This window comes from Oryctolagus cuniculus, chromosome 6 (assembly GCF_051225735.1).
Source record: "Oryctolagus cuniculus isolate XC-2025 breed Fujian yellow rabbit chromosome 6, ASM5122573v1, whole genome shotgun sequence".
Classification (NCBI taxonomy): Eukaryota; Metazoa; Chordata; class Mammalia; order Lagomorpha; family Leporidae; genus Oryctolagus; species Oryctolagus cuniculus.
The window spans coordinates 64,741,279-64,763,756 of record NC_142872.1 but is presented as its reverse complement, the minus strand read 5'-3'; the positions used below and the strand labels follow the sequence as shown (position 1 = coordinate 64,763,756).

Genomic DNA, 22,478 nt, shown 5'->3' with positions numbered 1-22,478 from the left:
ATGGAACATGGAATTAAAAGATGAGCTTATTTTGGTGTAAAAAAAATTGCCCCCAAATCCATGCAGTTTTTTCATAATATGCATTTTCCATGAAGTCCTTGAAGACCCTGTCATGTCATTCCGAATTGCTGGGGATTTATGTTGCTATTTCCAAATCCAGTTTTTGGAGGGTGGGGCTGCTACAGGCCTAGTTATCCCAGCAAACCTTTGAAGCTGACCCCAGCTGCCTTGGGGACTCTTGAGAGCTGCGGAGAAAGCAGCCCCACTCCAGCCCCCTGGCCCCCTCACTACTTGCCTCATCCCTGGTCACTGGTAGTCTGTGTGTCCCTCTAGATGGGGGTGCCCGTGACGTCTGTGCTCGGGCTCTGGCAGGTCCTCCCTAGACTTCCTGGGAGCCCAGCAGACCGGGGACTGCTCCCGAGAGGAGGCAAGCAGGAGGATGCGCCAGCACGTGTGTGCACTGGCGGTGCCGCCAGGGCTCTGCAGGGGCAGGCGGCCGTGTGTCTGAGTACCTGCTGTGCCGCTCACCCCCAGCCTCCTCGAATTCCCAGCTGTGTCCATCCACCCTGGCCCTGGAGGCTTCCTTCTCTGCTGCCTCCACGGTTCTAACCCACTCCCAGGCACCCAGTTTTGACTTCTCCAGGTGCTCCCCAACCTCCCGCTTCACTGGCCTGAGCCACCGCCATCTCCCTTGGGTGACTGCACCTGCCTCCCAAATGCTCTTCCTTCTTCTCCCGGGCTCCCCCCACTCCCCCCAAAAGCCTCCGTTTGTCATTTCAAAACAGAAGCAATCACATCCTCTCATTTTTTTTAAAGGTTGATAGGGGCTGGTGCTGTGGCATAGAGGGTAAAAGCTGCCCCCTGAGTCCTGGCTGCTCCACTTCTGATCCAGCTCTCTGCTGTGGCCTGGGAAAGCAGAAGACGGCCCAAGTGCTTGGGCCCCTGCACCCATATGGGAGGCCCTGAAGAAGCTCCTGGCTCCTGGCTTCAGATCATGCAGCTCTGGCCATTGTGGTCATCTGGGGAGTGAACCAGCAGATGGAAGACCTCTCTCTCTCTCTCTCTCTCTCTCTCTCTACCTCTCCTCTGTGTAACTCTGACTTTCAAATAAATAAATAAATCTTTTTTTAAAAAAAGGTTGATTTATTTACTTGCATGCAGTTTCAGAGAGAGAGGAAGAAAGGGAGGGATCTTCTATCTGCTTGGGTCATTCCCCAAATGGTCACAACAGCCAGAAGCCAAGAACTCCACCCAGCTCTCCCACATGGGTGCAGGGTCTCAAGCTCTTGGGCCATCTTCCGCTGCTTTCCCAGGCACATTTGCAGTGAGCTGGATCACAAGTGGAACAGCTGGGACTCGAACCTTCACCCAGATGGGCTGCTGGTGTCACAGGCGGTGGCTTCACTTGCTGTGCCACAACTCTGGCCCCACCCCTCTTATTTTTAAATGCTGCCCCACCACCACCACATGAACTGTTTAGCATAAATCCCAGCATCCTGTCCTCGTAACTCAGCTATCTGCTACCTTGCCAGCCTAAAGCCAGGTCTAGGAAGTCGTGCCCCAGGGAGCACCCCCACTTAAAGGTGGGGCTCAGGCAGAGGGACGGAGCCAGAAGGAGTGCTGAAAAGCCCAGGTAGGACCACAACCTGACAGCCACGCTGACCAGCTTGGTAAAATGCTGCCTCAGGGTCAGGCCATTTGAGAGCAGTGATGTAGCAGGTGGAGGCTGGCAGGGACGGGGCCCGCCCTGTTGGGGAAGGAGACAGCAGGGCCAGCGTGAGTGCGAGAGGCTGTATGAGCACAGGATGTCATCGCACCAGCGGGAACACTGTCCCCAGGAGGTGCAGAGGGGAGAACGCCCGAGAACAAGAGTGCCGTCCCGGAACTACAAGCTGTGACGGTTGGCACAGCCAGCGCGTCTGTGTTCTCTGCTCCATGCAGCTGCTCCCTAAGTATCGCATGTGGCTGTTCCACGGCACCTGACATTTGGGGGCGATCAAGAGCACCCTGTCCTGGAACTGGCAAACTGGGGGGCCAGGTGTCACCCCATTGTAGGGCTCCCTGTCAGCCAAGTCTGAGGTAACACAAGCGTGTTACCGAGCTGGCGAACATGTGAGTCGCCACAGCACTGGACATTAGGAACATGGCAGCAGTCATCTCATCCCAGCCCCGGACGGGCACACGGTTGCACACGCACACCATCACGTGTGTGTCTTGCACACACGGCAGATGCACCCCCTGCACACTGTGGCCACAGCAGTTCCTGGCACCAGGCTGCATGACGGCGTGGGGAAGACCACCTGGCACCTTCCTCTGGGGGCACAGCCATCTCTCCCCTGGCTCTCTTGGCTTTGTTCCTGAAGAACTTGGAATTCAATTTGAGCTGCCCAGTGCTAGCCTGGAGCAGGCCGGGCCCCAGACACCGTCTCATCCGAGGCTCCTCCTGTGGGCCCAGGGCCAGAGTGGCTGTCCTGAGGGGGCCCCAGCCCCTTTTGGGAGATAAGTCCCCTGCATAATGAGTAACCCTGGTGGCTCCGGGTGGCCGGTCACTCATTTACTGACAAGGTCAAAGTCTGTGACCAAAAGAGCTGAGGCTGCTCTGGGTTTTTCTCAGAAAGCCTGTTCCCCTCTGTGCCTTCCTCTGTGGCTGCAGCCCTGTGCCCTTCACACTGGCCCCAGGGGCCAGGCCTGGGGGAGGCTCTGGCGCCTGCATTTCCGGACTTGGAGCTCCAAGGTCTGGGCTCCAGAGTGCAGGCCTGGAGCTTAGCCCTGGGTTTTCGGGCCCACGCTCCTTGGCAGCCTCTCACAGTGAGTTCTAGGGCCTTGACTGCATTTTTTTCAATTCACTTCCCGGGCTCCCGGTCCAGAGTTTGAGTCTCCCAGCTCTAGGTTCAGGCTGTGGCTGTCAAACTTGAAGTTCTAGTCCTAGGTGCTGGGACCGAGGTTTCGGCTCTCTCATCAAGTTCCTGGCTCCAGGTGCTGTGTTCTGGGCTCCAACAGTCAGCACCCACAATTGAATCCACTCTCCCTGGTTTTCTGTCCCTGTCCCAAGCCAGTGCTCTGGAGACAGGTCTCATGGTGGCCACAGAGCCCAGACCCTGCATTCTCAGACATTTGTGGTCCCAGCTCTCCCTGGGCCCCAATGGGACCACTGAGGACATGGAGGGTGGCCCCCTGGAGCTGCAAAGCTCACGGCCTTGTGCCCAGCCTAGGCTACACCTGGTTCAGTGTAACCTGCTGTGTGTGTGTCTCCGTCTCTTGGCCTGCGTTTCCCTGTGGAAGTGGAATTCCAGCTCCCAGAACTCTCAGAAGCCAGAGTCACCTGACCTGCACCTGGTACAGCCAAGCCCCCTGCAGGCTGCACCTTGCGCTCACCCTGGTGGGTAAAGGTGGCTGCCCCAGGGAGCACCAGCCCACTGCTGCGTCAGCACTTCTAGTGCGGGCTCCAGGTGAGCAGCCGGTACCTCTACCTGCCCCCACCCTGGCCCAGAACTGAAGTCACTGGGTGTCTGGGCTTGCCTGTGCCACCTCGTGCCACCTCCTCTGCCAGTCCCAAGACTGTCGGGGAGGGAAAAGGAGAAGAGATGAGTAGCAAGATTGTCTCTTGGAGGCTTGGAATCCATGGGCTTGGTCCTACGGGGGTCACACCTGCTCTGCTGGCTGGTGGCGTCTGCACACGGGAGCTGGGGGGATGCAGAGTGGTCCACATGTGAATGTGTGTTCTTGCCTTTCCTTCATGGTATGTGCAGTGTGCACAGGACAGACCCCTCTCCTAGTTTCCCAGCTGGTGAGGGGGTAAGGGGACACTCCTTCACCTTCCCTTGGTCCCCAGGAGTCAAGTCGGCCCATGTCCCACGGGTTGGCCTCTGCTGCAGGTCTGAGGGTTGAGGTCATAGTCGGGTCCCTGCTCCCTGCAGGTGGGACCTGAACAGGCTGCTGGGGAGGGCCAGCAGCCTTGAGGGACTGTGGGAGCACAGAGACTTGGAGGAAAGAACTGGGTCTTCCCCCGGCCCAGGCTTGCTTTGCGGCTGTGCAGGAGGGTGTCCCAGAGGGTATGAGGGCAGAGGGGCACACCCAGACAAACCAAAAGGGTAAGGTAGAGAGCCCAGGCTCCCATCAGAACTGGAGCCCTGGTGGGGGTGAGCAGCCAGCAGTGGCACAGAGGGGCCTGGAAGAACTCTGCAGTCAGCATGGCGGAAAATCACACACTTTAAAAAGAAGGTAGGGGCTGGAGCCGTGGCACAGTAGGTTAATCCTCCACCATATGGGTGCCACTTCTAGTCCTGGCTGCTCCTCTTCCAGTCCAGCTCTCTGCTGTGGCCCGGGAAGGCAGTGGAGGATGGCCCAACTCCTTGGGCCCTGCACCCATGTGGGAGACCTGGAAGAAGCACCTGGCTCCTGGCTTCAGATTGGCGCAGCTCTGGCTGCTGCGGCCATTTGGGGAGTGAACCAACGGAAGGAAGATATTTCTCTCTGTCTCTCTTTCTCAATGTCTGTAACTCTTACCTCTCAAATAAATAAATAAATAAATAAATTGGGGAAAAAGAAAGAAGCTAAAACTAAGGTGGGCCGGCGCTGCGGCTCACTAGGCTAATCCTCCGCCTGTGGCGCCGGCACCCTGGGTTCTAGTCCCAGTTGGGGCACTGGATTCTGTCCCGGTTGTTCCTCTTCCAGTCTAGTTCTCTGCTGTGGCCCGGGAGTGCAGTGGAGGATGGCCCAGGTCCTTGGGCCCTGCACACGCATGGGAGACTGGGGGAAGCACTTGGCTCCTGGCTTCGGATCAGCACGGTACCCCGGCCGCAGCGCGCCGCTTCCAGCCATTGTGGGGTGAACCAACGGAAAAAGGAAGACCTTTCTCTCTGTCTCTCTCTCTTACTGTCCACTCTGCCTGTCAAAAAACAAACAAACAAACAAACAAACAAACTAAGGTGAATGTCTCCTGTGATCACTGGCCCAACCCTGGTCTCTCCCCCATATTCTTGTCAGCTTGGCAGGAGTCCTTCCGGGACCCTCACTCCTTTCTGTACACTTGAAAGTGCCTGTGTGTGTGAAGACAAAGGTATTGCAGTGGTTTTGGTGGGCCCCACTGCAGCAGTGTTGAGAGGTAAAGCCTTAGGGAGGTGCCTGGGTCAATAGAGTGAGCGGATACATCCATTTCCTTTTTTCTTTTTCTTTTTTTTTTTTTTTAAGATTTTATTTGAGAGTTAGAGTTACAGACAGTGAGAGAGAGAGATAGAAAGGTCTTCCTTCCGTTGGCTCGCTCCCCAAATGGCCGCAATGGCCGGAGCTGTGACGATCCAAAGCCAGGAGCCAGGTGCTTTTTCCTGGTCTCCCACGTGAGTGCAGGGGCCCAAGGACGTGGGCCATCCTCCACTGCTCTCCCAGGCCATAGCAGAGAGCTGGATCAGAAGAGCAGAAGAGGAGCAGCCAGGACTAAAACCGGCACACATATGGGATGCCGGCACCACAGGCAGAGGATTAACCTACTGTGCCACGGCACCAGCCCCGAGGCATCCATTTCTGAACCATGGGATTCATGAGTTAAGACAGGAATGTTATAAGAGCAAGCTGGGAGGCTGGCGCTGTAGCATAGCAGGTAAAGCTGCCACCTGCAGTGCCAGCATCCCATATGGGCGCCAGTTTGAGTTCCAGCTGCTCCACTTCCCATTCAGCTCTGCCATGGCTTGGGAAAGCAGTAGAAGATGGCCCAAATCCTTGGGCCCCTGCACCCATGTGGGAAACCCAGAAGAAGCTCCTAACTCCTGGCTTTGGATCAGCTCAACTCCAGGTGTTGTGGCCATTTGGGGAGTGAACTAGTGGATGGAAGACCTTTCTCTCTCTCTCTCCCTGCCTCTGCCTCTTTGTAACTCTGCCTTTCAAATAAATAAATAAATAAATAAATCTTCAAAATAAAAAAAAAAAGAGCAAGGTGGGGCTGGCGCTGTAGCATAGCAAGTAAAGCCGCTGCCTGCAGTGCCAGCATCCATGGAGGAGCTGGTTTGAGTCCTGGCTGCTCCATTTCTGATCGAGCTCCTCGCTGGTGCGCCTATGAAAGCAGTGGAAGATGGCCCAAGTCCTTGGGCCCTTGCACCACATGGGACACCCAGAGGAAGCTCCTGGCTCCTGGCTTTAGTCTGGTCCAGCCCTGGCTGTTGTGATCATTTGGGGAGTGAATCAGTGGATGGAAGATCTCTCGCTCTCTTTCTTTCTCTCTGTAACTGTGTCATTCAATACATTTTTAAAAATTAAAAAAAAAAAAGCTGTCTGGAAGCTGGCTGTCTCTCCACCACACGAGGAGGCAGCAAGGAGGCTGCCACTGGCTGCTGTGCCCTGCTCTCGGATGCCCCAGCTCCACAGGTGTGAGCAGGACAAATGCCTGCTCTTCACAAGTCACCCATCATCCCACGTGCACTGCTCGGCTTGGCTTTATGTCCCTGAACAATAACACATCTCACAAAACCTCCCACCTCAAGGCAGGCTGTGCCCAGTCTGTGCCTGCTGCGTGCCGCTGCAGAGTGTGGACACACCACGTGTGGCATGTGTGGTTGTTTGCCATTTTGGGGCCAAGATGACAACCCTGCAGGACAGTGCCCCCTCGTGCCTGGGAGCAATCCTCTGGGGCTAATGTTGGACTCACATTCTGCTGTTCTGTTTTCAGCAGAAAAGTCCCAAACTGGGCCCCATGGGGGTCCTACCAATGTACCCTCCCCCAATAGGACCCTGGCCCCTCTCAGGGGTCTCTGTGGCTCCAGCATTGGTGAAGACCCAGTGACAACCTCCTGGGCTGGTCACGTCCCCTCCTGCAGCCTGCTTGTTTTGCTGTGAAGACAACGGTGACAAGGGATGGAGCACACGTAACTTGGGAACTTGGTAAATGTGACTTCCTCCCCCTGCAGAAGCCACCTCGGGTGGGGAGGGCTCTAGCTCATTGGGCAATCCCATTGGCCCCTAAAGGTGACAGGTGTTACTGTCAGGGCTGCAGAGATGCAGGGTTGGGTGAAGGGTGCCTTGGCCTGCAGGACCTGCCAATTCGGGGGGGGGGGGGCAGCCCCATAGGGTACCTTGGGGCTGTGCTGTCCCTCTGTCCCTGGCATGTGGTAAGTTGTCCCCTCAGGGAAGAGCCTCGGGTCCCAGGATGCTGGCGAGGGGAAGGGGCTCTGGGTTTGCTTCCCTCTCTACCCCGGCCCCACTCTGGACCCTGATGCTAAGCAGTCCCTGGCTGTTACATCAGCTCACTAGGCCAGAGGATGGAGTGGCTGGCGGATAAGGTGGACCAGGCTCCTCCCAGGATGGCGGTGTGGGAAGTGTTCTGAAAGAAGCCCTCCTGTGGGGTGGCCAGGGCAAGCCCCTCCGAGGTACTTGGACTGGGTGCTTCTCTGAAACAGGACTTTGGGGGTGCCAGGTCTCAGACACTCGCTGTGAGTCCCAGAATCACACACCCAGAAAGGTTTGTTGGCCTGAACAGGAGAAAGCCTGCATCCCGGCTGAATCCCGCCAGAAGTCCTGCCCCACTGTCACTGTCACCTCCATTCACATTCTCTCCCAACAGGCCCATCTGCAAATCCCCGCAGGTGACAGAAAACACCAGGATCAGAATCCTGACTTGGAACACACGGGGTGGGCTGATTGGCCAGGAGAATGGGCTGCTCGGATTGGCTGGGGGCATGGAGTATCTGATTGACTGGGGCAATGCAGTACTCTCATTGGCCAGCAGCCTACCCCAGCAGCTGGGGTGGGTTAAAATGGGCTGAGGGGGCAGAGGATTGAAGTCCCCAGAGAGAAGCAGCCTGGGCCAGTAAATGCCACTGATTTTGAGCATGGGGAGGAGCTGGGTCAGGGCCTCCCTAGCGGAAGGGACAAAGACCTGGACCTGGGAAGACAGCTTGGGGCCTCTCCAGTGAGGCTCCTGTGGGCTCCCTTGCCTCCTCTGGGGCCACACTTGCCTCTCTGGGCTGGGACTGGTTCTGACTTCTCTTCCTGGAGACCCTCCTGGAGGTCCTCTCTGCCTCCTCTCCCTGTGTGGGCTCCAAGGCAGCCAAGGGGTGAGAATCTGCCCCCCACAACAACCAGTGTCCTCTGTACGCCCTTGAGGTAGCTGAAGGAGCCCCTAGTCATGTGTGCACAGAGACAACTCAGTCCCACAGGGCAGCAGACAGCAGAGACCAGGACGACGGACTCAGATCCAGAGACCACAGAGCAGCAGCTTAAGGAAGGCAGAGGCACAGCTCCCCAGAGGGTTCCCCCCCGCCAACACACCCCGTCTTCTGTGTAGTCAGGAAGAGAGGTGCTGAAAACAGGAAGTCAGGACACACATCCTGAGGTCCCCAAGAGCTTCCTGGCACCGATCTTGGCGACAGAAGCAGTATGGTTGGTGGGGGTTAGGCACACAAGGAACACAACTCAGGGCAGAATAATAATAATTATAATAACAATATCATACATTCAGGACAAACCCAGCTGCCCCAAGCCAACGGCAAATCCCCATGAACAATGGAGTCTCAGCAGGTGGAGGCAGGGGCTGCCCACCTGCACCCCCAGGCCTCACTCCCCCCAGCTCCCTAAGGAGGGGCCGGCCCCTCCTGCCCTCTGCTGACGCTTGGCACAGGCTGGGGAGGCTGGCACTGCCAACACCGCCCCTCTGTGCTGAGCACGCCTGCACCAAGGGGCTCAGCCCACCTCCCCCAGTGGCCTGGCTGCAAGGGACGGATGGGAGATCCAGCGAGAGGCCCCGGGGGTCTCCTCTCCATGACTCCTGGCTATTCCTGTGGGCCTGCCCATGGCAGGAAGGGGCCAGGAACCCTCGGGACACGGACAGGGCATGCAGCGGGACTCAGGGCATGCGCAGCTCGCCACCAGGTGCCATGCAGCCAGCCTGGGTGTTCGGGCAGCTGTCAGAGGGCCGAGTGGGCACTGGAGTCCGAGGGTCCCACGCTGGGCTGGGTCGCTGGTTTGGTCTGTGGTGGGGCCTCCTGGGAGCCGGGCCCTTGGGCAGGCAGCTGCAGGAATTCTGGGAGCACCAGGTCCTCTTTGCGCAGCAGGCCCCTCTGGTCGTGGGCCCCGCTGCTCTGCACCCGGTTCAGCAGCTCCACAAGACCTAGGGTCAGCCAGAGTCAGGGACTCACCCTACCTTACTACGGCCAGCCACAGCCTCTCTGGCTGCCAACCAGCCTGCCTGTTCCAGCCCCAATGGCATTAGCCCCCTGCCTCAGCTCAAGCCTCGCTGGTGCCTCCCTCCACAGCCCCCAACCCCTGTGCGCTGTTCCCTTTTGTCCCCGGTCCCCCATGCCATCAATGTACCTTCAATGTCACAGGTCTGCCTCTTCGCGGTGGCACCACTGGGAGCCTCCAGCAGCGAAGGGGGATGGGCAGCCTTGTCCTGGGTTCCAGGAGGGCAGCCCTGCAAGACCTTGGGGTCAGAGTCAGGGCCGGGAGATGTACTAGGGCCGAGGAGGTCGCGCCAGGGCTCCTGCTCACCTGACTGCGGCGGGGGGATGTGTCCCTGGCTTCGCAGATCTTCACACCTGTGACAGGGGGCGCCGCGGTTCCTGTTTGCCTCCCGTCTGGAACACGGCGCCCCTCCCCCCGCCCCTTTCCTGGGCCAGAGGCGTCTCCAGAGATAAAGCCACCGGGTTAGTGTCGCCTACCTGGAAGAGTGTCCAGAACCAGCCTCTGGGCGGCCACCGAGCTCACCAGCTTCTCCAGATCCAGCGGCTGCTTCTCTCCTGGCTGCGGGAGAGGTTAGCAACGCGCAGGACGCCGGAGCCCGGCCCCGCCCCGCCCCGCCTCGGGCCCTCCGCCGCTCACCCGATGCAGCGACACCTGCTGTGGGCTCAGGCCGTGCTTCTCCAGGATGGGCTGCAGCACCTCCTGCAGCCGTTTGGTGGGCTTGGCCGAGATCCGCACCACGCGCGCCAGCGCCACCAGCTCCAGCCTGCGCAAGACCCTCGGGCTTGCAGAGGGGCGGGCGGCCCAGCCCCTGTCTCCCCAGACCCACCCCAGCACAGACGCGAGAGGGGTTGCAGCTTGAACCGGGGAGGGCGGGACCGGCTCAGGGGGCGGAGCTTTTGCTCGGGGGAGGGGCTAGTATTACAAGGGGCGGGGCCTGAGACAGGACTGGATGACCAGTAGTCGGAATCCGGTCTGAGGCGGCCGGAGTTCTAAGCTGGGACCCGGCCTGGGGGCGGGACACTCACTCCAAGGTGACCCTGTTCTCCAGCCGCACTTCCTGGTCTGCCAGCACAGTGCAGTCTTGATCGAGGACCAGGGCCTTCTGCAGATGCCAGGGTCCATCTAAGAATCCCTTACCCCACCCGGAGCCACCCTTTGGGAGTCACCTTGGGTCCTTGGTGGCCACCCACGGGGCTCCCTAAAGGTCAGAGGGAAGAGTGGCTGGGTGGGACAGGTCTAGGGGGATAGGTGGGGTAGGGGTCAGGCCAAGGAGAAGAGCAGCAGGGATGCGGGTCAGAGCTAGGGAGAGGACCTGAGCTGCTTCAGGATAGCCAAGCGTAAGGCCTGAGTCACCCGCCTACCCTTCCTGGACTGGGACAGCATCTGCTCCCTGGATAGCTGCCTCCTTGGCCCTGGGGCCTGTGAAACCCAACCAGACTCACTGGAAACACTTGTTCCCTCACCCCCACCTTGGTCAGCCACTCAGGCCTTGCGCCTTCTGGGACACCATTCCCTCCTACTGGTGCACAAAGAGTAACTAGTGATTACCACCACCACCACCACCACCACCACCCCCCCAGGCCCCGCTGCCTGGCTGGGCCCAGGGGCGGGGAAAGGGGGGCAGCCTGTCCCAGACAGTAGGCCCAGGCAGGCTGCAGGGACAGGTGGAGTGTGGGTGGTGGAGCTATATTTAGCCTATGAAAACCCATCTGGGCCCTGGCGGCCGAGGGAGTGGGCAGAATGCCTCCCGCTGCTGCCCCACAGCCCCGCGCTCCAGGCCCTGATCGTGCCCTGGAAGTACTCATGTCCAGGCCTTGGCCTAAGCTGGTCACTCTGCATGGGATATCCCCCACCCCGCCCAGCTCTGCCAGCCAAACTGCACCCCACCCTCACCAACTGTTGCCTCTTCCATGAAGTCTTCCGGGCACCAGCCAGAAATGCCGACCTGACCCCCAAAGAGACTCTGCAGGTTTGACTCCTCCAGGGATGGAGTGGGGTAGGGGGCCGGAATCAGGGAGGAAGGGATGACAAGGATGGGGTTGGATGAGGGATGGAGCCGGGCAGGGATCAGGGGAGAGTGAGCCCTGGTGCAGGCCGGGTTTGTACCTGTTCATTGCCCACCAGGAAGACCTTGATGTCAGGCAGGGAGAGGCCTCGTTTCTCACAGATGCCAGCGAGCATGTCTCGGATGGTGAGGCCGGGTCGGGCCAGAGCCAAGGAGGCGGTGCCGTCGGGCAGGTACACGCAGCAGTACTTCCCTGGCCGGCTGTCGCTCTCCCCCTCGGGGCCCCCAAGGCTCTTCCTGTGGCTCTGACTCTGGGCGGGAGTGGGAGGAGGTTATGTGCACTTGCACTGGTGCTGGGGACCAGTGTGGTGAGGACCAGCAGGAGGCGGCTGAGGGGTGGGCGAGGCAGAGAGCAAGGCAGGGAGCAGAAGCCGGGACGGGCCTGGGAAGACCACCGAGCAGCACAGCGTCTGGTTCGAGGGCCACGCTTGACTTCTGCGGTGGGCTCACCTCAGATTTGCTGCTGACGAAGGCCAGGAAGCCGAGGTCCAGACTGGCTGAGGAGTTGAGGGAGCCCTGAGACTCCCGACGCAAGGCGGAGTTTGTGCCTGCGCCCAGCTCTAGGGAGAAAGGAGGCCGTGAGCCCCTCCTCCCGCCCCTACCTCTTGTTTGGAGCCCTGGGGGAGGGGCCCACGCGAGGTTTGGCTCCTCCACTCCCGCGGGGGAGCTTCTTGCAGTCCAGCCCAGGAGCGGAGCCACCCGGGGAACGCAGTGGGCTCCGGCACTGGTATCTGGGTTTCCGCACACCTGGACGGTCCCTGGCACAGGAGGATGAAGGGGGCGCTCCCAGAGCTGCCACACCGCCGCCCCCGCCCGTCTCGGCAGCCGCTCCGGCCCTCACCCCTGCGGAAGGACTTGCGCAGCGGGCGGCCCCCGGGGCCCTCGGCCGGCGGCAGCTGCCCCAGCTCTTCCACGCCCAGCGGCAGCGACTTTCCAGGCTTCAGCTTCGGCTTCTGCGGGCACATGGAAGGCGCTGGCACACCCCGGCGGGCCCGTACCCGGGGCGCCCTGCCCGCAGACGGCCTCCCGCGCCCTGCGCCCGCACCTTCCTGGTGGTGTCCGGGCTGCCGAGGCGCGAGGAGCCGGGTTCCCGCAGGGGGCGCCCCTCGGCTTCGGCCAGGAGGCACTCACGGTACAGCGGGGACTTGACAAAGCGCGCATAGCTGTCGAATTTCATCAGGTTGAAGATCTGCGAGGCAAGTGAGGGGGCGGTGAACTGAAGCCGGGGACCCGAGGTGCGACACCCCCGGAGTGACACCTGAGTCCCCGGCCGGGCCCCAGCCTAGGGGGAAGCCCCCGGGCCGGTTCCTGAGAGCCCCACACAGGCCCGCCCCGCCCACCTACTCTGGCCCCGCCCCCAGCACAACGAGGCTCCTCCCCCAGCCGGCTCCTAAGAGCCAACCACAGACCCGACCCGCCCACCTACTCTGGGCCCCGCCCCCAGCACAGCTAGGCTCCTCCCTTCCCAGCAGCCTCCGCCAGCGACCCGGGCCCCTGGCCCTGTCCCTGCATTTAGCTGAGTCCTCGCATTCAAATTCGTCTCGACCCTCCCCACTCGGGCTCCGCCCCCAAACCCGACCACGCCCTCGTCCATTTCTCGCCCTCGCAGGACGCGCCCTGGGCACCCCAGGCCGGGCCCTCCGATCCGCTCACCTGAAGCTGTTGTGCCCGGAACATGTCCGGCCGGGGCTCGGCCAGCACCTCCTCCCCGAGCCAGGCTTGCCGGTCAATGTTAACGGGGCTCAGCGCCTGGCTGGACAGGAACTCCTGGTAGATGTTGCGGGCTTCCTGGGCTAGCTGGGAAGGAGGGCCAGAAGACGGTCGGGCGTGTGGCCAGGCCTTGTCCCCACCCCTCTGCCCCAGCTCCCCTTCCCCCCACCTGCTTGGTGTCGCTGGCTGGGATCTTCTGGAAGCGCTCGCAGGCTTTCCAGAAAGTCACGTTCTCCGCGCTGAACTCCTTCTTTAGGAACTCCTGGGAGCCAGGGAGACAGAGAGGCCATCGGGCACGTAGTCACACAGACGGGGACACAGACAGGGCCAAGAGACAAGGCCACACAGATAGGGCCAGCCAGATGGAGCCAGCTCCAGAGAGAAAGACAGCCAGGGACAAAGCCAAGTTCCCAGCTGGGAGACTGCAGAAGAGGGTGCGAAAGAGAGGAGGAGGAGAGAGCTGACAGCAGAGCCCCCTGGGACAGCCCTCCATCCACGCCCCCACTTCCCCCAGCTGACCTGCGCTGTGCACCCTGCCCGCCCCATCCCAGGGCTTACAGTGAAGTAAGCCAGTCCCAGCGGGTCTTGCAGCAGCCGCTCAAAGGACAGGGCCCAGCTGGCCACAGGCTGCTCCTCCGTGGGGAAGGGGCTGCTGGGGCCACTGGGAAGGCTGTGGATGCTGAGGGAGCTGCCATGGCCCTCACCCTGGCCCTGGGACCCCGTCGGGCTGCTCAGCTCTGCAGGGGGACAGACAAACGGGGGTGAACTTTGCTGCCCAGGCCCACTCCCACCCCCTGTGGGCATCCAGTCTGCAGGTACCTCCTCTGGAAAGCCAGCAAGTGGCAACCGGTCCCCACCATGTCCACCCTCTTCTCTCTCCTCCCCCCAGGCCTCCCGCGCTTACCTCCATCTGAGACAGCCAGAACCTACAAGAGACCACAGAGAAAGTCAGGGCAGAGCCCTGCAAGGAATCCCAAGGGGGCAGTTCCAGCCCCAGCCCCCAGGGAGCTGGCTTTGTTCCCCTCCACCTAGAGAGCTGTGCTGTCCACTTCCCTGCCCGCAGCCAGCCACGGCTTGGTCAGGGTTTGGCTCCAGCTGCCCCTGGCTCCCCTTCCATCATTTGCCAACCATGGTGTCATCTGGGTCCCTTCCAGTGCCCCCCCCCCCCCAGCCACCGCCAGATTCCCTCTCCTCCCAGCATTGACTGGATGAGCTCAGGTATGCACCGTAGACCTGAATCCTGTCTCTGCTGCTTGCTAGCTGTGTGGCTTTGGGTTAACTAAGCAGTTCGAGAGGCTAGGCCTCCAGCTGTAAACAGGAGATGATGTTAATAGTAGCAGCTTCCTTCCCCAGACAGGGATCCCTTTGCTGTAAGTACAGCCTACAGAAAGGTGGCTGGTGCAGAGCAGGGGCTGGGGCCCAAGGGTGGCTGTTCTGTGGAAGACAGGTGTCTCTGTAGCCAGTTGTCTCTGTGAGGTAACTGTTCCCTGTCAGGGCCTAGGGTCTTCCACAGGCCCCACTGTACCTTGGGCCAGGCACAGGGTGCTAGTTCTACCGTACAGAGCGGTGGCTCATGCACTTTAGCACCGGGTGACTGGGAGCGCCCCCGCCTTTGGAGGGCCAAGTGAGTGGGTCCAGGCTGGGCCCCCGAACACTCCTGGTGCAGCTGTGTGCTCCGCACAGGCACTGCTCTGAGCTCTCTGGGAAGCCCAGGCATTAATGATACAGGAACACCCTGCTCTTGGAATGACACTTGCAGGGTTTTCCTCACTTCTCGCCCTACCAGCATCCACAGAAGCTCTTACCCAGGCAAGGTGACCGCCACCCTGCACTGGCTCTGTCCTGGGTCCTCTCTGCCTCGGACAGATCCTAGCTACACACACACACACACACACACATACACAGCCACTTTCCTGCTAACTTCCCCTCCACACACAAAGGTCCCCTAAGCCCCTCAAACTCAGCCAGTCCTAAAAGGGACCCCTGGTGCCCCATCAAAGCAGAAGTCCCTGAGCCGGCTGCCCTCAGCCTGTCTTTGCTCGCATCACCTGGGCCCCCACCAGGATTTGAGTCACGCTCTCACCTCCTCCATGTTCACCAGGCCCTGTCATGGGCACTTCTGTCATCCATCTCTTTGCATCCCCACCGGAGTGAGGCCTGCAGACATCACCCCGGAACACCTTCCCCCTCCCCCGCCCTCCTGGCTGGCTCCCCACTGCCACATGAGAGCACCCAGGTCACATGGCAGCCTCTGGTGATGTGTAAGGCGTCATCATCATCTTGGCCTTTAGAATTTATTTTAACTGAAAAGATGTCTCGTGTTTAGTACTCAAGAGACGCTGCCTAGAACCTCAGCTTTCTCTTGCTTTCTCCAGGTGTGGACTGAGTTGTCTTTGCCTTTCTGTGTGTTCCTCCGAGGCCCCTTGGGGCCTGCTGGGCACACCTGTGTGACTTCTGGAGCCAGTGGGAGGGAGGCACTGAGTCCACGCTTGTGCTGTGTGATCTTGGACAAGGGGCGTCAACTCTGTGCCTCGTTCGGTTTCTCCCTCCATGAAAGCAGGACAGCTAAGGGTCCTGATGAGAGGGTGGCTGCGAGCAGGTGAGTTGAATATACTCAAGTGACGGCTCTCAGCTCACCAGCCAGACAACGCCAGGGAAGCTGTAATTGCTGCTGTCACATCAGGATGGGTGTCTGTCTCTGCTGGAGGTATGAGCTGGTGACCTCCTGCTCTGGAGGGAAGCACACAGGTGCTGGGGGTCTTTCAGACCCAGATCAGAATCCCAGCACTGCCTTCCTTTTTTTTTTTTTTTTTTTGACAGGCAGAGTGGACAGTGAGAGAGAGAGAGACAGAGAGAAAGGTCTTCCTTTGCCGTTGGTTCACCCTCCAATGGCCGCTGCAGCCAGCGCACTGCGCTGATCCGAAGGCAGGAGCCAGGTACTTCTCCTGGTCTCCTATGGGGTGCAGGGCCCAAGCACTTGGGCCATCCTCCACTGCACTCCCGGGCCACAGCAGAGAGCTGGCCTGGAAGAGGGGCAACCGGGACAGAATCCGGCGCCCCGACCGGGTCTAGAGCCCGGTGTACCGGCGCCGCAAGGCGGAGGATTAGCCTAGTGAGCTGCGGTGCCAGCCAGCACTGCCTTCCTTTGGCTCCTTGTTGAGGCTCGTCTCCCACCCGGAGCTGGGGTAAGAAGCAAACTTGTGTGGAGTGCAGCTGGGCTTGGGACCGGCTCCCAAGTCCCCTGTGCCCTGTAGCCCTGCCTCTGGATGCCCGCAGGTGACCCGCATCACCAGGGCCATCTCCCTCCCCGCCACTGTCAGTGCTTCCCAACCCCTGGGGCGGTAGGCAGGGGCCAGGTGGGATAACTGGCCACCACCTTGCAGCCTGCTCTTCCCCCGCATGGCGGCTCCCCCGGCCCGCACGTGCCTGCGCCCAGCCCCGCTGCCTCCTCCCCCCGCTGCCGTGCAGCTGCGGCTGTGTTCTCAGCCTCACCGCCCTCTCGCAGGTTCTTTGGGAATTTTCCTGCCTCACCCTCACCCTCCACAGGGTGACCTGGTCCTGCCCTCCTCCTGCACCCCGCGCCTCTCCCGTGGGCATAGCCCCAGATGCAGTGGAAGGCGCTGGGACCAAAACCAGCCCCCGCCCTGCTTGGCTTGTCACTCGAGGTGCTGTTTTCTTTGCTATGCTTCTTGGAGTGTCTGCATCTGGGTGCTGAGGGCCCTCCAGGTCCACGCCCCAGTGGTGGACCCTCTCCCCTTGACCCCTCTCCCTGCCCCGAATGTGCAGTTGGTGGGTTACGGCTAAAATCCTACCTGGGCCTCACTCCTTCCTTCCCCCTCACTCCCACCCAACACATCATCAAACTTTGCCATTCTCCCCACATCCCTGCCCACTTGCACTTCCTGCTTTGCTGTGTCCTCTGTCTGGGCTTCTGCTCCCGCTCCCCCTGCCCGACTCCTCCTCAGCCTCTGCCCGTTGATGTGCACCACCCCCAAACACTAGTCCCCAACACCCCTTCCCCCATACTAATGCCCACCCTGGTCTGATCTCTATCCCCCCTCGGAGGGTGGAACCCATCTGAGCTTCCTCCTCCAGAAGCACCTTCCCTGTCCCATTGTCACCTGGCAGACTGCAGGGCTGTGACCCCAGCACCCACTGCACCCCCAGCCACCCATTGTCTGCCACGTGCAATTCTCCCTCCTGCCCCGCTGGGTGCTGCCAGCCTGTTGGCATTGAAACAGTGGAGGGACAGAAGCCCAGAGACAGGAGGGGTGTGCCCTCACCCCTGCCACTTGGGGGCAAACACCCTCTTCCTCCTGAGCCTGTTTCCCCCGGGGGCTAGCGTGGGGGCTGAGCCACGTGACAGTCGCATGAGGCCCCGTATGTGAGAGAGCAGCAGGCGGCATCCCGCAACCGGTGCTGTGCAAAGCGGGTGGCCGGGCCTGGGGAAGCTGGGCTGGAGCAGGTGGCCTTGCTCCACCTCGGCTTGCTTGTGGTGAGCCAATGGGAGAAAGGGGAAGAAGCGGTGAGGAAGGGTGTGGTGGTGCCCGTGACATCTCGACCCCGACACGGCTAGACTGCAGCTTGCCACGCTCCATCCTTAGGAAGTGGGCGGCCTGAGCGAGCTATGAAAGTGAGAGGGAGTCCCAAACTTCCTGAGTTTGCACTGCGCAACAGGCACCCTCTGACGGCATAAACTCGTGTCCTCACTGCTTCCTCCCGTCCTGATCCTGTGTGGCAGGTATTATGACCTCGGTTCACAGAGGAGGAGATCGCGGCACGGGGAGGTGGCAGAGCTGAGACCGGAGCCTGAGTTTGCTCAACCCTGCAGCCTGAGGTCTCCTCTGCCCCTGTTCTGAGCTGTCTCCTTTTGGGGAGGTTGGAGGCCCCGGCTCTTGGCCCTGGGGGCACAGGTGGGCAGGGCCAATTGGAGGTGGACTGCAGCGCCCTCTGGAGGGCAGACCTGGAGGGCAGGGCCGGGCCACTGAGAATCCCCTATGCTGGGCACCACCCACCATCCCCTCAGTACTTGAGGAACCTGCTGGGACTTCTCTGGGACTGGAACCGGGGCATGTGGTCCTCCAACCTGACAGGGCCTGGGGGGGGGGGGGGTCTGAGAGCCCCAGCCTCATCACCTCCATGAGTCCACATGGGTGCACAGGAGCACCCAGCCCCCCGCCAACACGTGGCCTTGCAGTCTCCTCTCCAGGAGAGGAAGACCGAGTGTCCCCCACCCCACGGATGACAGTGATGGAACGTGGTGCCCCTCTCCAGGCTCAACTCCCAGCCTCCCCTTGGTCGGTGACCCGTGTGTGCCCACATCCCGGATTTGGCCTGAGTCCTGTCCCCCCTCTAGCTCACCCATCCTTCAAGACCCCTCTCCTGGGCCCTGGAGAAGGTATTTCTCTCTCACCAGACCCCTCAAGCTGGCTCAAACCCACAGCCGACTTCCTCCTGGCCTTTCTCGCCCATGTCTTTTGTGCCCTGCCAAGACTTGGAGCTGCTGGAGGGCAGGTGCCTGGGCTGATGGGCCTGGGTCTTGGGGGCCCACGGGAGGAAGACGAAGGAGTGAGCGAGTGAACAAATGAGGTGGCAGTTGGGGCTGGGTGAAGGCATCTCTGGGAGGGGGCTGGAGCCTGCTAAGTGACAGGTTTCACTGCAACTGCCTGACAAGCTGAGTGGCAGAAAGACGAGGCTGACAAGCGAAGCTGCCTCTGCAGGGAGTGATGAAGGAATGGGATGGGGGTGGCGGTGGCAGTGGGAGAGCTGGGGGAGAAACTGAGCCAGGCAGTGCAGGGGGCGGGGCTCCAGTGCTGACCCCTCTGCTTGCCGGCAGCCCTCAGCATGGCATATATTCCTCTGAGGCTCTCCTGGAAGGTAACTCCTGGCAGGGACATCGGTGCTTGTCCACTGCTTCTCACCCCAGCCAAGCGTGGCCTCACAAAACTGCCCAGTGGCCAGCCAAGCAGCCCATCTGTGACCTTTGGGTACATGGACAGTTTAGAGTAGACCCAGGAAGGGCAGAGGCGGACCTGTGTGTGAAAGGTGCTGAGAGGAGCTGGAGCACCTATGGGCTTACTGAGACTGGGGACAGAGCTTGGGACTTGGGGTAGAGAAGCCAGGTCCCCATACCCCCTTCAGCTGCCCAGCAGTTCCGGGCACAGTGTCAGAAGCATTGCTCCAGCTGCACTCTGGGGAGGGCCTGGGGCTCCTCCTCTGTGGCTTGCTGGCCTGGACACCTAGGGGAGGGTGAGCAGGACCGTGCCTCCAGCTGGCCTGGACACCTAGGGGAGGGTGAGCAGGACCGTGCCTCCAGCTGGCCTGGACACCTAGGGGAGGGTGAGCAGGACCGTGCCTCCAGGTGGAAGTGCAAGGCAGGTGGGCTATTCTGGAACTCTCTCTGTAGAGTTGGTGGCAGGCAGTGAGTGGGGGAACTGAGTCAGTCTAGGATTTGCCTGTCTTCCCGACAGTTAGCCTGGGGGCTAGGCAATAAGAAGATGCTGGAAGGAGGAGAGATGGCAACAGGTCTTGGGAATTAGGAGGCAGGATGGGGATAGGGCATGGCTCAGCTTCTTAGTGAGGGGTATCGGGCTGACGCTTATGCGGCTGCCACAGTGGGACATAGTCATTGCCCACTTCATGAGCTCAGCAGGGTTCTCGGAGCCGTCCAATGTCCTCACTTTACAGATAAGGAAACTGAGGCTCCAAGGGATAGTAGAGCCAGAACTGGAACCCACCAGGTCTCTCTGGCCCCATTGGCCTTGTCCCACAGGCTGGGGCTTGGTCCAGGGCCAAGACACTGTCAGGTCCTCCTGGTGTCATAAGGGGGGGCTCTGCCAAGTGGGCTGGCACCCTTGAGAGACAAGAGAAGTCCTGCACACCCTGCCCCATCTGCAGAGCAGAGGGGAAGCACCCTGGAGGGCAGCTCTGGTCGGGGGCCAAGCAGCCAGGCAGAGGGCCGAGGGGGTGGGGCAACTCAATCAGGGCATCCTAGGGCTCCGCTACCCCTGCCCTACCTGAAGCCCAGGAATAGGACAGGCAGAAGCTGCACCAACCTATCCTGACCCTGCTGACCCATCCAAGGCTGCCCAAAGAATGCCGGTCCTGGCCAGAAGCCTCCTAAGGGACACAGCCCCCTAGGGCTGCACCAAACCTGGCCTTGGGCACCCGGGGCATGGGGTGAGGAGGAGAGGGCTGAGGCTGAGTGAGGTGTGGGGGCTTGGGCCACCATGTGGGTGGACAGGGGGCACAGGGCATGGCAGAGTTCCCCGTTAGCCCAGCATGCAGTCAGTTCTAGGTGAGGCTAGCCCCACAGCAGGTGAGGGAGCCGTGGGGGCTGGACCAGAGGCCCGGCCCGGTCTGCTCTGCTTGCATCCCCAGCTGCACCAGCTTCCAGCAGGACCATCTGTAAGGGTTCTGGGGTGAGGGCAGCAGGACGCACTGCCTGCTGCTGTCTGCACACAACTTCTCCCGCCCGCTAGCGGCCCACAGGCTATCGGGCGTGCCTCCTGGGCTCCACCCTGGGTGTGCCCACCCCTCCTCATGGCCCTGGCCCAGAGCCCACACTCACCATGCGCCCGTTGGGGACACCCAGGTGCTTGGGCTTTCCTGGCATGCCGCCGCTGATCACGGGTCCCCGCTGCGGGGGCCACCCACCATGGGGACCGTGGGGAGCACCAGCCGGAGCTTGCACAGTGGCGGGCGGGCGGTAGAGAGCCCGGCTCTGCTCCGCAGGCCCTCACATCCTGAAACACCAGCTCACTACCTCTTTTCTCTGCCACAGGAAGTGTCTCTATAGAAACGAAACCACAGAAAGAAGCAAGGTCTAAGAGAGCGAACGCCTCTTCCTACACACGCACACACACACACACGTTCACGCACGCACACACATGCCGCCAACGCACCCTTGGCAGCGCCCCACACTGGCACCAATGCATGCCAGAGGCCTCCATGTGCTTGGGGCAGAGCCCAGCCGGATCTGGCTCAGCCTGCATAGCTCCAAGGTCATGTTCGGCACACGGAAAGGGACACTCACACACCTGCGCACCCTTGTACCTGGCTCCCTGGAGTTCCTGGGGCCACACATACTTGTGCCCTGGGACCTGTTTATCCATATATGTACTTACCATGCATGCCACATAGGTACTGTCCTCCCATGCATACACACCCTAGGTATACAGACAGGTGGATACCTTGCACACACCAGCCATTCAGATAATATAAGCTCTTAAGGCACTGGGGTATTCTGTCACACACATGTGCACAGTCCCCTGGGCAGGTGCATGTGACAAGGACGCTTGCACACAGGCCCAGGTGAACTCGGATACGCTAATATGCATCCAAGTAGGCGCATGTCACTTCTCTGGACAGGAGAACCAATCAGGTACACTTACGCCCAATGATGGCACGTGCATTCACTTGCACTCACACAGAAACCCTGCCTTGGTGGAAGACAGTCTCAGCCAGCTCAGGCAGCTATAATAATACCATAGATGGGCTTAAACACCAGACATTTATTCCCCACAGTTCTGAGGGCTGGGATGTCCCTGATCTAGGCTCCTGTAGATCCGGTGTCTGGGGCGGTCCCTCTTCCTGATTTGTAGCCTTTTTACTGTTTCCTCACATTCTCCTGTTTCTTCATATAATAGCACTAATCCTAGGGCCGGCGCTGTGGCATAGGGGGTAAAGCTGCCGCCTGCAGTGCTGGCATCCTGTATAGGTGCCAGTTCAAGTCCTGGCTGCTCCACTTATGATCTAGCTCTCTGCTCTGGCTTGGGAAAGCGGCAGAAGATGGCCCAAGTCCTTGGGCCCCTGCACCCATGTGGGAGACCTGGAGGAAGCTCCTGACTCCTGGCTTTGGATCAGCCCAGCTCTGACTGTTGCAGCCATTTGGGGAGTGAACCAGTGGATGGAAGACCTTTCCTCTCTCTCTCTCTGCCTCTGCCTCTCTCTAATCTGCCTTTCTATAAAATAAATGAATTTTTTTTACTTTTATTTAATGAATATAGTACAGCTTATGGATTACACTGGCTCCCCCCCCCCAATGACTTCCCGCCCACCCACAACCCTCCACTTTCCCACTCTCTCTCCCCTTCCATTCTTATCAAGATTCATTTTCAATTTTCTTTATATACAGAAGATCAGTTTAGTATACATTAAGTAAAGATTTCAACAGTTTGCACCCACATAGAAACACAAAGTGAAAAATACTGTTTGAGTACTCGTTATAGCATTAAATCTCAATGTACAGCACATTAAGGACAGAGATCCTACATGAGGAGTAAGTGCACAGTGACTCCTGTTGTTGACTTTACAAATTGACACTCCTGTTTATGGCATCAGTAATCTCCCTATGCTCCAGTCATGAGTTTCCAAGGCTATGGAAGCCTTTTGAGTTCACCGACTCTTATCTTATTTAGACAAGGTCATAGTCAAAGTGGAAGTTCTCTCCTCCCTTCAGAGAAAGGTAACTCCTTCTTTGAAGACCTGTTCTTTCCACTGGGATCTCACTCACAGAGATCTTTCATTAAGGTCC

The 22,478-nt window shown here is 59.9% G+C and overlaps 1 protein-coding gene across 4 annotated transcripts; it reads right to left on the bottom strand.

Annotated features, from left to right (window-relative positions):
* Window positions 1-8,405: 8,405 nt before the first annotated feature.
* Window positions 8,406-20,734, bottom strand: RGS14 (regulator of G protein signaling 14). Of its 4 annotated transcripts, XM_051844470.3 has the most exons (15): window positions 20,514-20,734; window positions 13,848-13,869; window positions 13,502-13,680; window positions 13,113-13,205; window positions 12,887-13,030; window positions 12,279-12,422; window positions 12,075-12,186; window positions 11,684-11,793; window positions 11,275-11,484; window positions 10,194-10,270; window positions 9,805-9,931; window positions 9,645-9,726; window positions 9,475-9,521; window positions 9,298-9,397; window positions 8,406-9,094 (listed from the first exon to the last, which is right to left on the bottom strand). In XM_051844470.3, the coding sequence occupies exons 1-15, from the start codon at window positions 20,556-20,558 to the stop codon at window positions 8,892-8,894; spliced, it is 1,695 nt and encodes a 564-aa protein (XP_051700430.1). In that variant the 5' UTR covers window positions 20,559-20,734; the 3' UTR covers window positions 8,406-8,891. The 4 variants fall into 4 exon arrangements, with proteins under 4 accessions (XP_051700430.1, XP_051700431.1, XP_089191251.1 ...); XM_051844471.3 differs by lacking the exon at window positions 10,194-10,270 and having other exon boundaries at window positions 20,514-20,707; XM_089335125.1 differs by lacking the exon at window positions 13,502-13,680 and having other exon boundaries at window positions 12,887-13,026; window positions 20,514-20,707.
* Window positions 20,735-22,478: the final 1,744 nt, after the last annotated feature.